Source organism: Trachurus japonicus, chromosome 16, assembly GCF_045865225.1.
Source record: "Trachurus japonicus isolate A0001 chromosome 16, Traja_1.0".
NCBI lineage: Eukaryota > Metazoa > Chordata > Actinopteri > Carangiformes > Carangidae > Trachurus > Trachurus japonicus.
This window is the reverse complement of record NC_140922.1, coordinates 7,369,216-7,384,917: the sequence shown is the minus strand read 5'-3', so window position 1 is coordinate 7,384,917 and position 15,702 is coordinate 7,369,216. Positions and strand designations below refer to the sequence as shown.

Below are 15,702 nucleotides of genomic sequence, written 5' to 3'. Positions count from 1 at the left end.
ACTGTGTATGGTGGTAGAGTGATAACATGTGTAGGAAGACATTATAATCAGGTCTTGAGCCATTAAAGAGGTGCAAGGTGTGAGTGTGGAGGAGGGGGGGGGGGGGGGGCTGTTGACCCTTAAAACTCGTCAGTATTGAAATATAATAATTATTTTGTGTCTACTTCCGTTCAAATACATGTATAGTCGTTTTCAGTGAGGTTTGGTTCACCCCTCCCCTCAGTAACACCACGCTGCGTTCTATTTGAGTTTTATTTTTATTTTTTAACCTTTATTTTACCAGGCAAATTGCTTGAGATAAAAAAATCTCTTTTACGAGCATGGCCTTATTTTATTCATTTTTATCTCATTCAGTTTCCACCTTTTAATGGCCCTTTGCCCAAGTGATGTCAGACGCTACGTAACTGTGACGCACCCAGAGGACTCAGGAAAACGTCTCTCTTTATAAAAAAAACAAAACAAAAAAACGTCTCTCTTTATCAGCTTTAACCCACGAGACAGAGTTCCTGCCGCTTACTTCCGTTTTTCCCCTGTAGTTAATGTAAAACTGTGAACACATTGACCAGTCTTTTTTTCAAATGCTGGATTTATAATAATAATAATAATAATAATTATTATTATTATTATTATTATTATTATTATTAATAATAATAATAATAATCTAAGTCTGTCACTGTTTCTTCATCACCATGTAGGCTACTGTATATTGCTCTGCAATATTATCACTACCTGCTGCAATACTCTTACTCATTTACATACTTTTCATTTAATATCTATCTCATGTCTTATTTTTATTAGCAGTATTACTGTGTCATGTGTCATTTTTAGGTTACAGTGGCACAAAAAAAAGATCTTTTGAACCCTCAGCGGGTGCTGAAGGCGTTTTGAGGCCACGTCAGTCTCGTGCTCTCCTGCTCCACTTCAAGCTCATTGGTGAAGCTCGTGCGTCTCCTCTTCTCCGATTGATGCAAATGTAAAAACTCCTCAGCTGCGCCTCTCTGTGTCCAGTCTCTGCTGCTGCTGCTCCTGCTGTGGAGGAGGAGGAGGAGGAGGAGGAGGAGGAGGAAGAGGAGGAAACCGGAGAAATCGTCGAAAGCGATTCAAACGCACAGACATAGCTGCACGAAATGGAAGTAGCGCTTTGTTTACCTCCCCCCACATGCCTGCGGATGATGATGATGATAGTGATGATGGTGGTGGTGATGATGGCGCATCCTTTTCATTTGCATATGTAAAAACGTGGGAGGGGAGGTGCAGACTGTTGTTGTGGTTTTTTGTCCCAGATTTAAAGACAGTGTCGTGTTTGCTGAATGACGATGCGCGCCAGAAAGCAGGTCGATGAAATCTGGATTTTACCATGAGAGAAACCGGCATGGACCTGCTGTGGAGGATCCTCGCAGCTCTCAGCTTCGACTGCTTTAAAGACTCAGCGTCGTCAAGGTGAGTGGCAAAAAAAAAAAAACCTATCTCAGCCAGAATGCAACATAATCCAGAGATACCTGTTTATTCCTGTCATATTTTAGACTTCACCACCCCGGATAATCCAGTATTGTGTAATCCTCACTGCGAATGGCAGCTCTTAAAAACTGAATTAGGCTACATGTGTATTTCTGTCTCTGGGGACAGATTTGAAATGATCAGGCTGTCAACCAATCAATCAGCCATTCACTCAATCAATGAGAGATTGATTTTTTTTAATAGGCTACTGAAGGGAAATATCATCCCTCACTTTCCCAGTTGTTATGACAACAGGTTTTCTGAGGCTGGTGTTGCACAACTTGGTCTCAGTGGATCTAAAATCCCATAAATCCGGGTGTAATCTGTCCCCCTTTTAGGTGTGTCCACTGGGGAATCCAAGAATATCAATGTGTCTAGTTCAAATGCCCCAGGGTGCCTTGTGCACCTGAACACACCACTCATGTTGGCATTTTACCTTTTGTGTCCTGAGACTGTGAGGTTGAGCAGAGCTCCGGCTCCTCAGCAACAGGCTGCACCTGAGTCTAAATGTGACACAGATAATATAGAAAGAGACAGATTCATGTCAGCACACACATGCGTGACTGGCAGCGACTCCAGCAGCTACACCCTAACTGATCTTCAGGTCTTGTTTTACCAGTTTGGCCTTTCTTTATTCCTCCCACATCTGTTCATCTTGTTCTCTGGAAAACCCTCCGGCTTGATCCCATGCTGCTGTATCGGATAATAAATATGGTCATTATTGACTCATCTGATGATTACGTCACTGATTATTTTAGAAATTATGGAAATTGATACCTCACAGGCCAGATGGCTATACTCAGATTGCCTGTTTTTACTTCACCAACAGCCCACAATATACCAGATATATTCATCCTGTTAGGTATGACCAATGAAAGCAGCAAAACAGCCCATTTGAGAGGCTGGAACCACATGAGGTTTTGTGTTTTTGTGTAAAAAAGGTTCAAACTGTTTGTGTTTAATCAAACAAACTGCCACATATTTTTGAGAGAGTTTGGGTTGTTTTCTGTGGCAGTGAGGAATGAATTCTTGTTATAAGATCTAGTGCTGAAAAACATCATTTGTAACTCATTTTGTCAATTAGCCTAAAATGCCAAACTGCTTATTCCAGCTTCTTGAATGTGAGGCTTGTTTGTTGCTTGTTTATTTTCATTATGTCAGTAGGCTAACTTGAATATCTTGAATTTCATTTTTTGACTTTTTTTCCCCCAGACAAAACAGGGAATTTAAAGGGAGACCTTTAGTTCAGTAAACTGTGATGGGTTAGTGATACACTACTAACTAGACTAGACAAAACAATTAACTTAATGACAGATTGGTCAGGATTTTTATTGGTTTAATTTCTACTATAGCGCAGAAGACTGAGGGTTGTTAGTGGCCACATTACCACTGCTGCTGCCCTATGCAGACTGGATATTGAGCAATGATAGCCTACTGTACTAACAGCAAGAGTTTCAGCAAAATAAATGAACATATATGATGAAATTAATTGACTTAAATCTTGTCAATTATTACTTTTATTTTTGGTTTCACCCTATTTTAGGCAGGCTGGGCATTTCCCCCTGTTTTCAATGTAAGATAACAGTCTCGTAGCTCCAGCCATTTAGCTAACGGACGGATAAAGGAGTGATATAATCCAACCCTGGGCTAAACGGAAACAGTTTTTTCAGCAAACACTGATTTATCTTTTAGAGGTTAATATGAACTAATATATTTGCCCAGCAATTATAGGTTTCTATCTATCTATCTATCTATCTATCTATCTATCTATCTATCTATCTATCTATCTATCTATCTATCTATCTATCTATCTATCTATCTATCTATCTATCTATCTATCTATCTATCTATCTATCTTAATGCCCAGTGCTTTGCCTCCAGTAGTCCACCTACATGAGGAAGATCTCTTTTAGATCTGAGAAAATAAAAAACATTGGGAGCTACAGTATCAGAGCAGTGTGATTCTGGCCAATTAGCAATCAAAAAATCAGCAAATATTTGTAATTGTTTACCTAGAAAAACTTGATTATTAATGATATAAAAGGAGGTTATTCTTGTGTTGGTGATTGACTGACTAATCTTCAGCTCTGCGGTGCATCCACCTCACATCTTCTCTGTCCTCTTCCTCCTCAGGTCTCCCACCAAGCTGAGCAGCAGTCAGGCCGGCAGCCTGGAGAGCAGCTCCCTGAGCGGCTCCCTGTCCCTGGGCCCCGACGTGCCCCACTGCCAGTGCTGCATCTCCTACGAAGTCCGCCTGAAGCGCCTCTCCTGCGGCCACCTGTACTGTGACCCCTGCTGCGACCAGATCGTGAACCTGGCCTTCGAGGACATCGAGGGCCTGTCCGACTACCCCTGCCCCATGTGCAAGTCCATCCGCCAGCTGGGGGGCCTGGGCCCGTCCTCCTCCGGCTACTTCTGCGGGCCCTACAGCATGCTGCAGGACCACGGCAGTCGGTGGGGATGAACTTTGAGCTCTGGCGTTGGAGGGATGTGGACTCTCTCCTCTGATGCTGGACTTCTGACCTATTTGGTTTTTAATGCACTGCCACTGCCATCCAAGCTACGTGGTGACTTTGGACTACATCATCTTACTTCATTCGGTCTTGCTCTGTCGTCTGTGATAACCAGGTGAAACATGAGAATGCATGACTCTAACATCCGTAGGTCTGAAGTGGCAAAATGCATAGACTGTTGGAAACTTGCATGTCATCATGACAAATATGGAAGAGGTGTCTCTTATAATTTGGTTCAGTTTATTCCAAATTGTCATGCAGCAATGTAACGTTCAAGAAAAACACCTTGTTCATATTTTTAATAGCATGCAGGTTTTCTACCAACTCCTGTATAAAAAAACTACTGAGTTTCATTCTGTTGAATCTGTTGTTGAGAACTGGAGCGACCAAACCAGAGCTTTACATGGATTAACTGTGCAGTAGATATTTTGTAACTTAACATTTCCTGTCCGACCAGTTCTTCCTTTGTACATTTCCTCTTAAGATATTGAGCATTTTGCACATGACTGTCAAATACTTTTACTCTGACTGTACATATCATGCTGGACGGTTGGATTTTAAATTTTAATTCTACTGTACAATGCCATGCTACTTTTGTGTTCCAGATCATATTGTAAATATTTATTTTGTTAAAAAATAAAGTCTGTGAGCTGTGTACGAGAATGGATCGTTTCATTCTTGTGGATCAGATAAAAAAAATATGGGCAAAGTTCAGAGTTTATGAACTGATAACTTTTTATTTATCAGGATTTAAACATGCTGTTACAAAAAAAATATATGTACATCTGGCAAATTTAAGTGAAGTTCGTACCAAAAGCATTAAATTATACAAAGATACAGGCCGACAGGTGTAAGCAGCTCGATTTGATTTCCCATGCAGCTGGATGATATTGTGTTTTTTTTCTCCATGGAAGACAAGCAAATGCATTGGCATCACACCTGGAAAGCTCTGAAATTGTAGCTGATATCAATATTGATGTGATAAATATTTACACCAATTTAATAATTCATAGTGCTATCAAGTGAGGTACCTTTATGACAGAGAGTCGACATCAGTCACATCTGACTACTGTTATCCTGCTTTAAACTATCTAGAAAAAAAACATGCTTAAAAGGAAAGAAAAAAGAAAAGAACAGAAAACATACCAAAAGGTGCAAATTCATTCGTCCGTGGGAATGACGCCAGTGCATCTACTTGACACCCACATCATGCGAACGACAACCTGTTTGGATTTAAAGGCGCAGGAGCGAATACCTCTCTTCTGTGATTTAAACACAGTCAGACACTTCCAAGTCCTTGACCTAAATGCTGGCTGCATACTAACACACAACCAGACAGGACTAAACTAAACTGAAGGAAATAAGCTTCCCTTTTGCCTCCAACACTGATACCTTCTAAAGGTACGACGACCGAAAACAAAGGCAGAATAACATTCTTGTTTTTCAATTCCACCAAAATTATGGAGAAATTCTCAGAGTAATACTAGATTTGGTCAGAAATCACGCTTATCTACATGAATGACATCAAAACAATTGACCCATAATGGTCAAAAATACTTGAAAAGACTACGGTTTAGATAGGATTATATAACTACAGCTCTGCAACGAACTCAGTCGTGCAGGAACTGTATTGTACTGCAATAATATTCAGTGACTGCGGCCGCATCCAGACACATACAGGCTAACATAACACTGAACTGAATATAGGCCTCTTCGCTGCTCCCAAGCATGCATGCAAGTAGAGAGATAGGAGAGCAGTACCAAAATAGCTCTGATGCCCTAAATTCCACATTAAAGTCACTGGTCTCAGCGCCTGGAGTTCAAAAATGACAGTTTTAAGAAATAATCTAATAAAAAAAAAACAGAACAATGATTCACTTTTCTATACACTGATATAGCAGATGAATGTCTTTGCATGTTTACAATGACAAAGAGCTAGAGACACAGCCTGATGGTCACACACAGTGGAAAGCTGATGTCCGTTACACGGCGCTGTGTCCTGTCAAAGTGGTCTCAGGAACCACTTGATGACATCACTATCTGTGTCCTGTCTCGCTGCTGGGACACGTTCAGGATAAGAAGCTTAAAATGGAAACTACAGGCTTCTTTCTTTCTTTCTTGAAGGGTGGTTTGACATGTACAAAGTGTGTCCTGACATTTCAACGTGTGCTTGTGAAGCTTTCCGTCGTACATTATGAAGCCTCTTCAGCCCTTATTCTTCTTTTGTGGTTTTGCTTCACTGCATTTCATTAAAGGAAAAGTGAAAACCAGGATTTGTTTTTTTTAGCAAATATACAAAAGTTGTCACATTTTTTTTTAATACAGTACAGAGAATAAGTAGCAGAGTAAAGAACTCTTACACTGACGATTTCAGTCAAGTGCAGTTCACTGTGCTCCTCAGTACATGGTAGCAGAGGGGGTTTGGTCAGGTTCATACTGTGCAGACAGGCTCTCAATAATGCATAAGAACAGTGAGGATGAGGGTCGGACATCAGGAGGGGATGGATCCGTTGCTCTTGGACAGCTTGGCGTTATTGGATGCTGGGTAGTAGCGCTGGTCGGGGCGGCCTTCTGTAGATGAAGAATGGCCGAACAGGAAGGTGTGCTTGCTGCTGCCTCCGCCGTCTTTGTGGCTGGTCCTGAACGGCGGGGCGGAGGTGGGTGGAGAGCCTCTGGAGGTCTGGTGGTTGGTGGAGGTAGGAGGGGGCGCCGCCCTGGGCACGCCGGCGCTCTGAGGCCTCGACGACGGGAAGAGGAAGGTGCCGTTGTTGGTGTTTTGGTTCAGGTTGGTGTCGGTCCGTCGGGGCTCAGCCGTCTTTGCGGGTGGGTTTGGATCCGAGCCGGAGGACACTTGTGCTAGTTTGTCTTTGAGCTGCTGCACCTCCCGGGCCAGTCGCTCCACCGGGTGGGGGTGGTTGGCAGAGATGGGGTGGGAGAACGCCTGAGGATGGAAAGCCACATGGTTAGTTGGTCTCACGCCAGAAGCTGAGCTGGAGACAAACTGAAAACATTGTTGGCTTTGGTCTTTTCACAATAACAAAATATAGAATATTATTGTGTGCCTAAGAGGAAGCGGAAGAGAAGCTTGCCATCGGACCTCAATTCGGAAAAAAATCTCCATGTAAGTGAATGTGAGTCAAAATTGTATTTCTTGATCCGATTGAATTGTGTCATGTGAAAAATATATGACCTTAAAGGAATAGTTCACCAAAAAATGAAATTTAGTCATTATTGACTCACCCTCATGCTAATGAATACTCAGGAGTAGTTTTTTATTCCTGTGTATCTGGAGGCCCGGGAGGGGGGTTCGTAGTCCAACGAAATCCTTATATGACAGTCAATAGCTCTCACGTTCACGCGATTCACGTGTGCATCACGTGAACATGAGAGCGCGCCCAGGGCAAATTCAATACAGGACTGTTTAGGCTGTAAAAATGTCCTAAATTGCATCGTTTCGAGTAAACTCTGGACTAGATCCCTTCAGGATACTTGGATTGCGGCGTACGAGCAGTAAGGAGGAATATTACAAGGTTTTTGTGTAGTTTTATGGACATTTTTGTGTCAGGCGCTATTGACTCTTATAAAAGGATTTCGTTGGACTACGAACCGGCCTCCCGGGTCTCCATATGTATGCACTTTGAGGAACTTGATTGAATTGTGCCATGAGAAAAAGATATGACTTCTATATTTAAAACATCGTGTTTCATGCCAAAAAATCAGCAGTTTGTCGTAAAACGGCAACGGAAGAATTTATTCGCTCTACGTACTACAGTAACAGGCAGTGGAGTAGCTGACAGGGCGGCATGTGGTGTGTGACGTGTAGTCTTTCTGGTTGCAGATTTTCGGAATTTTATTTTATAATAGTTTTACAACAAACTGCTGATTTCTTGGCATGAAATACGATGTTTTAAATAGGTAGAGGTCATATATATTTCTCATGACACAATTCAATCAGATCATGAAATAAAATTTTGAAAATTGACATGGAGATTTTTTCCGAATTGAAGAATAGATGTTGTCTGTAACAACATCTATTGCACGTCTGTCCGTCCTGGGTGAGGGATCCCTCCTCTGTTGCTCACCCTGAGGTTTCTCAGATTTTTCCCTGTTAAAAGGGTTTTCCATGGAGTTTTTCCTCAGTCGATGTGAGGGTCTAAGGACAGAGGATGTTGTTACGATGCCATGTAAAGCCCTTTGAGACAAACTGTTTGTAAAAACGGGCTATACAAATAAAATTGCCTTGCCTTGCCATGGCGAGCGCTACTTCCTGCTTCCACTTACAGTAGGCTCTCTATAATTTTGTGTAAAGAACTGTGAGCTCTTATGTTCCTGCTTTTGACACAGAGGCTGTTTGTTATTTGAACTGAACTGTGGAGACATTCCCATCACAAAGGTTAAGTAGTACGTGAATGGACAAATATCTTGTGTCAATGCCGCTCAGGAAAACAAAGAAAAAGGATTTGTAGGCCTGGAGGGGAGTTAACTGGTGTGTGAAATAATGGGGGGAAACCCTTCAATTCCACAAAAGCACCGGATTTTCCCCAATCTCTCCACAATGTGAACCTGAGATGGTATTTTAGCAGTTTTACTTGTTCCTCTTCTGCTCCTTTAAAACAGACGAGTGCACCCACCCACACAGCCCTTGACTATTCTTAACATCACCATGGGGACACTGATGGACGCACTGCTGCTACACACATCACAGAGGCTGTAGTCACGTCCATATTGGGAATTGTCGATCAACAGCTCCAACTAATTTGCACATCAAAGAGACAGCGTCATTCGCTGAGTGAGCAGTCGTCATGTGAGCGGACGGAGCAGGGAGGACACGATGAGGCTGAAGGCAGCGGATGTTTAGGAGCCTTCAGGAAGTGGAGCGGGCCAAGTGTGATAAAGCAACTGTGTAGGATGGTGCCCACTTCATAAACTCAATGACACATCCGCACTCAAACCTGCTGAATTTAAATTAGCTACTGAACAGAGCTGCTGTCTGACGCCTCTGTATCCTGTTGTATAAGTTTTTTAGTATAAATTTGGGTATACAGAAGTAGACAAATGTTTACCCTTCCGTTAAAGAATGAAAAACCCACAATTGTCACTTACAGGGGCGGGACTAGATAAGCTTTTGCCTCTCCCGCTTTCCCTTTCGGCCATGTGTATTGTATTATTTGAACTAAGATGATGTGTGATGATGATGATCTAACTGACATGCCCGAAATAAACAAACAAATAAATAAATAAATTAAATAACTGACAAAAGTAATAATAATAATAACGAAAATTAGACACTGCTTTTGAATTTTAGCTCAACAGATTTATTAAAAAAAAAAAACAACAACTAATGGAACTGGCCTGGACAAAAAAATGAAATGTTTTGTTGCGCAACCTTCTGAGGCAGTCACTACAGTCAGGGGATTTCTGTAACTCTCAGATTTAGATTTGGGCTCATTGTAGGCCACTTCAGAACTATCTAGTGTTTTGTTCTTAGCCATTCTTGAGTGTTTTTAGCCGTGTCTCTTATGGTGAGTTGGATCCGCTGGCAGGGGAGGAAGCCGGTCAGACCTGGAAGACCCAAGCGTATCGTGAGGGTCTGCTGGGAACGTCTGGCAGAATCCCCTGTCAGGGAGGTCTTCAACTCCCACCTCCGGGAGAGCTTTGACCAGATTCCGAGGGAGGCCGGAGACATTGAGTCCGAATGGACCATGTTCTCCACTTCCATTGTTGACGCGGCCATCTGGAGCTGCGGCCGTAAGGTCTCCGGCGCCTGTCGCGGCGGCAATCCCCGAACCCGGTGGTGGACACCGGAAGTAAGGGATGCCGTCAAGCTGAAGAAGGAGTCCTACCGAGCCTGGCTAGCTCGGGGGACCCCCGAGGCAGCTGACGGGTACCGGCAGGCCAAGCGGACGGCAGCCCGGGCGGTCGCAGAAGCAAAAACTCGGGTCTGGGAAAAGTTCGGGGAGGCCATGGAGGAGGACTACCGGTCGGCCTCGAGGAAATTCTGGCAAACCATCCGGCGCCTCAGGAAGGGGAAGCAGTGCTCCGCCAACACTGTTTACAGTGGAGGAGGGGAGCTGTTGACCTCGTCTGGGGATATCGTCGGGCGGTGGAAGGAATACTTCGAGGATCTCCTCAATCCCACTGACACTCCTTCCATCGAGGAAGCAGAGGCTGAGGACTCAGAGGTCGATTCATTCATCACCCAAGCTGAAGTCACTGAGGTAGTCCGGAAGCTCCTCAGTGGCAAGGCACCGAGGGTGGATGAGATCCGCCCTGAGTACCTCAAGTCTCTGGATGTTGCGGGGCTGTCGTGGCTGACACGCCTCTGCAGCAGTCGGGGACAGTGCCTCTGGACTGGCAGACCGGGGTGGTGGTCCCTCTCTTCACAAAGGGGGACCGGAGGGTGTGTTCCAACTACCGGGGGATCACTCCAGGGTGCTGGAGAGGAGAATGCGGCCGATAGTCGAACCTCGGATTCAGGAGGAACAATGCGGTTTTCGCCCTGGCCGTGGAATGCTGGACCAGCTCTACACCCTCCGCAGGGTGCTCGAGGGTGCATGGGAGTTTGCCCAACCAGTCCACATGTGTTTTGTGGATCTGGAGAAGGCTTTCGACCGTGTCCCACGTGGCATCCTGTGGGAGGTGCTCCGAGAGTATGGGATCGGAGGCCCTCTGCTGAGGGCTGTACGGTCCCTGTACGACCGGAGCAGGAGCTTGGTTCGCATGGCCGGCAGTAAGTCAGACCTGTTCCCGGTGCGTGTTGGACTCCGGCAGGGCTGCCCTTTGTCACCGGTTCTGTTCATTATTTTTATGGACAGAATTTCTAGGCGCAGCCAAGTGCCGGAGGGGGTACGGTTCGGGAGCCACTTGATTTCATCTCTGCTTTTTGCGGATGATGTGGTCTTGTTGGCTCCCTCGAGCCAGGACCTTCAGCATGCACTGGGGCGGTTTGCAGCCGAGTGTGAAGCAGCTGGGATGAGAATCAGCACCTCTAAGTCCGAGGCCATGGTTCTCGACCGGAAAAAGGTGGCTTGCACCCTCCAGGTCGGGGGAGAGTTCCTGCCTCAGGTGGAGGAGTTTAAGTATCTTGGGGTCTTGTTCACGAGTGAGGGGAGAACGGAGCGTGAGATTGACAGGCGGATCGGTGCGGCGGCCGCAGTAATGCGGTCATTGTATCGGTCCGTCGTGGTGAAGAAGGAGCTGAGCCGAAAGGCAAAGCTCTCGATTTACCGGTCAATCTACGTTCCCACCCTCACCTATGGTCATGAACTCTGGGTCATGACCGAAAGGACAGGATCCCGGATACAAGCGGCCGAAATGAGTTTCCTCCGCAGGGTGGCGGGGCGCTCCCTTAGAGATAGGGTGAGGAGATCTGTCACCCGGGAGTAGAGCCGCTGCTCCTCCACATCGAGAGGAGTCAGCTGAGGTGGCTCGGGCACCTGTATAGGATGCCCCCTGGACGCCTCCCTCGTGAGGTGTTCCGGGCATGTCCCACCGGGAGGAGGCCCCGAGGAAGACCCAGGACACGCTGGGGTGACTACGTCACTCGGCTGGCCTGGGAACGCCTTGGGGTCCCCCCGGAAGAGCTGGAGGAAGTGTCCGGGGAGAGGGAAGTCTGGGGATCCCTGCTCCGACTGCTGCCCCCGCGACCCGGACTCGGATAAGCGGTGGACAATGGATGGATGGATGGATGGATCTTATGCCCTTGTTTTATGCATTTTGATCTTTGTGTCCTTGTTTTGTGAATCTTTACGGCCTCAGGTCTTTTTAACATCATGCCAGAGGACTATAGTTGTAAATTAGCCTTTGGTTAACACAGGCACATTTACAGAAATGTCCATTAATGTGCACTGTCCTCTAAATAAATAAAAAATAAATAATTGTTTTGGGTCTACCCTGTTGGAGGACCCCTGACCTGTGACCTAGACCGGGCTTTCTGACACTGGGTGGGCAGCACATTTCTCTCCAGATGCCTTGATAGTCTTGAGATTTCATTGTAACCTGCAAAATTCAAGACACCCTGGTTCAGCTGCAGCAAAGCAGCCCCAGAACAGAACTGAGCCTGATCCATGTTTCACAGTAGGTACAGTGTCCTTTTCTGTGTATGCTTCATTTTTGCATCCATGTACAATGAGCTGATGTGACTTTCTAAAAAGCCTCAGTTTTGTCTCATCTGTCCACAAAGCTTCTGGGAGAATACCCTTAGGTCCTTTACTTTTGTCAGTTTCAAGTGATTTCAGTGACAAACAAGGTTTTTCTTTCTTTAACTTTAACAGAAGGGTACCAACAATAATGTCCACGTCTGTATGTGTAACCATAACCCTCTAAACCACATCCTTTTCATCTTTCAGTAGCTTTAAGCATTTACCCGATATTTGTAAATATAATGATGACATCATTTTATTAAATAAAATCTTATATCACTGTCAACAGTCAATCCCTTGATATGCACTTTCTGGTTTTTCTATAGGCTAAAACATTCTACCCAACCAACCAAGTTTTGAATCTTGGTTGGAGACCAAATTTCTTTCAATATTCAAAGTTGTGGGGTTTCAAATATGGAATATGTTACTGTCTTAAAAGGTACAGTTCTCTGATGTTTGTTCTTGTTGCATATAAACTGGACCGGTTTTAGTTCCTTCCCAGACATTTTGTTAATATTAAAAGGCAACATGATGCCGGCCTCATCATTTAAACCTGTGACTCCAGACATTCCTGGCTTGTGACTTTAAAACAAAGTAATAGTTGTTTGCAGGCAGCCCTTCATCACATGTAACGGCGTGTGGTGAAGACGTGGTAACAAGTTCAAACAAGTTCAGTCAGAAGAAAATAATCAATAAAATATGAAAAGTTGGAAAGTCCTTCTGGATCACTAACATGAAACAATTACCTGTGCATGGAGAGCCCCCCGGAGGTAGCACTCCCTCCACAGGCCCATGCAGGGCCCCATCAGGAGGGGCAGTAAGGGCTCGTAGGGGTCCAGTGGTCCTTGAGGTCCGGAGGTGGAAGTGAGGCCCTGAGGTACCTCGGTCAGGGACCAGGCTTTCAGTAGCCTCTCCAGGCCTGGCACGTTCTCGGAGGACGGCGCCCTCCGGTGGCTCTTCTTGTAAACCCCCGAGCTGCCGCTGCGCCAGGGAAGCAGGTTGGCAGGACAGGAGAAGGAGCCTCGAGAGAGGAGGAACACTGAGCCAGGGATGCTGTCAGCCAGCTGGTGGACAGACCAGACAGAGAGGAGGGACAGAGAAAGATACAATTAGTCAATGATTTCACTCAAAACACAGGTTTAGTTTATTTCTGTCAGGACCACTATGTCAAAATAATATTTAATCACTTGCACAAGTTTTATTTGGCGGTATGGTACTGTTCTGGGACCCCCTGCTCTTCCACATGCTTGCGTGGAAAGCCTGAGGCAGGAAGAGCACCTCCCTGCCCTTCACGAGCCATCATGAACGGCATAAGCAGGGAGCGCAGCAGCAAAGAAAACCCAGACAGAGCAGAGCAACCAACATGAATACAATGACAGGAGGAGCTGGGGTGGAGGTAGGTTGCAAAGAAGCCGGCAGAGGAAGCAGCAGCAGCTAGGGAGGTGACGTCGGGTTAGAGCAGTTTAAATAGCACTAACGCTACGCTTGATTTTATTTTCACATTATATAGTCTAGGCAAAAACAATGAAAATAGTGAAACTAAACATTGTGCAGGGGAGGTGGAAGCCAAAAAAGGCTTATGTAAACTGTGGGTGTAGTGACTTCTTTTCCTCGGACCATAAAAGAGAGTCACTCACTGTTGCTGATGTAGCCTAGTTAGCTTATAGTTGACGCGTGCATGGTGCTAGTAAACCCAACTGCCACTACAAAGTTTACCATAGAACAGGGATTTATTTGTACAAACCAGTGGAACAGGTCTTCATGTCACAGCACAGTATGTCACGGTCAAAGAATTGTTTGCTTCCAATCAGCAACACCTGCCGATCGCTAGCTCGGTTTAAATAAGCCCCCCGTGACATATGCCCCACCTCACTTCCTGTGTGGGCGGAAGTTACAAAATAAGACACAAAAATATACCAAAATAAAAGCCCAGAATGGCTCCTACACCGGCCCCTAAATTGCTTTCTGGCGGTAGACAAAACAATTTACAAAATATACATATGAGGAGCCATCATTTACACAAATCAAAAACAATCAAGTTCATGTTTCATATAGTACTTGTAGTGGCAGTTGGCCTCCCACAGCTCCAATGGCCACGGTGATGGCTGGCAGGTAGCCCCCACGGCTCCGACAACAACCCGTGGCCCCAATAGCCACGGCAACGGCGGGCAGCTCCGCTGACGACCCATGGCCCCAATAGCCACGACCCGCGGCCCCAATGGTGACGGCCGGCAGCTCCGCTGACCGCAGCCCCAATAGCCACGGTAACAGCTGGCAGCTCCAATGACGGCCCGCGACCCCAATGGTCACGGTGCCCGCAGCTCCAGCCGCTCCGCCGCCGCTGCTCCGTTGTCGACCCACAGCGCCAATCGCTCCGTGCCGCAGCCGCTGTTTCCGCCGCGTAGCTCCAGCCGCTCCACCCCGATGACAACCCGCAGCCCCTATGGCTCCGATCCGCACTGGTGATGACCCGCAGCTCCGCTCCGCAGCACCTCCACACCAAGCGCTCCGCGCCGTCGGCGACCCACAGCTCAGCAGCCGCTCCCCTCGCCCCACCGCAGCCCCTATGGCTTTGGTGAGGGCCAGCAGTTCGGACAGCTCCGCTGTGGCAACAGCCCCAATGGCCCCGGAGACGGCAGCAAGGTGGCGTGGCTCAAACCCACTCCACTCGGCATGAACGGCCATGCTTTTCTCAGTCCACAAATGAAGCGAATTCTTTGACTTAATGTAGTGACTTCTTTTCCTCGGACCATAAAAGAGAGTCACTCACTGTTGCTGATGTAGTTAGCTCATACTTGCCAACATTGGGTTGTGAAAAATAGGGAGATTTTTTTTCATCAGTGTATCAGGGTTCATTCGCCAGGTGTGGCTATAAATTGCCATCATTTCTTGCCTTGTATTTTAAACCTGAAGGAAACTTGTTCTGAAACTGTTTCTTTGATAGCCTATTCAATAAATGATTCTGTTTACCAATCAGGACAATGGGAAAAAAAGCAGTTGTAATTGTTGAAATGAAAACCATAAGGCTGACCAAAGGTGGCCCTGTCCAGTAAGCCTACCTGAAGATGCATAGAATCTGTCAGTAAAGTCAGAAGGGTTGAAAAAGTTGAGTCACTAGACCCCTGTTGGGGGGTCTGGGGGCATTCCCCCCCACAAAAAAATGTAATTTTTAACACATAAATGAAGCATTCTAGTGTACTCTGAGAACATAAAGGGAACAGACTAAAAAAAAAAAAAAAAAAAAGAAGCACATTTAGGTAGTAGCTACTGACTGAAGGCAAGAATGGCTGGAGTGACACTTAAAGCAGATATCATCGGCACGGCCGTTTCGGCTAATGCTGTGTTCAAGGCAGGCTTTTGAAACCGTAAGTTACAGCTTCAAGTCACAACTACGACTTGGTAGCGTTCCAGGTAACCCGTAGCTCGTGTTTTTACCGTCCTGTTGTCTGTGAAAGTTCCCTATAACGGCCACTCGTAACTTCCGACCCGTGAACTCGTACCAGATCGAACTGGTATGACTTCACAGGAAGGAAAAACACAAAGTACGAGTT

At 45.8% G+C, this 15,702-nt stretch overlaps 2 protein-coding genes across 2 annotated transcripts in view; one reads left to right on the top strand and one right to left on the bottom strand.

Moving 5' to 3' along the window:
• Positions 1-1,033: 1,033 nt before the first annotated feature.
• LOC146971605 (uncharacterized) lies at positions 1,034-4,667 on the top strand. Its single transcript, XM_085803633.1, has 2 exons — positions 1,034-1,440; positions 3,631-4,667. Exons 1-2 carry the CDS (start codon positions 1,358-1,360, stop codon positions 3,959-3,961), a joined length of 414 nt encoding a protein of 137 aa, XP_085659759.1. The 5' UTR covers positions 1,034-1,357; the 3' UTR covers positions 3,962-4,667.
• A 982-nt stretch (positions 4,668-5,649) lies between these two features.
• Positions 5,650-15,702, bottom strand: part of mtmr11 (myotubularin related protein 11) — a 42,629-nt gene continuing 32,576 nt past the window's right edge. The window contains exons 16-17 of the mRNA XM_085803632.1: positions 12,898-13,215; positions 5,650-6,951 (exon numbers count right to left, since the gene is read on the bottom strand). Coding sequence (XP_085659758.1) covers positions 6,502-6,951; positions 12,898-13,215 — 768 coding nt within the window. The 3' untranslated portion in view covers positions 5,650-6,501. The remainder of the gene's footprint in view (positions 6,952-12,897; positions 13,216-15,702) is intronic.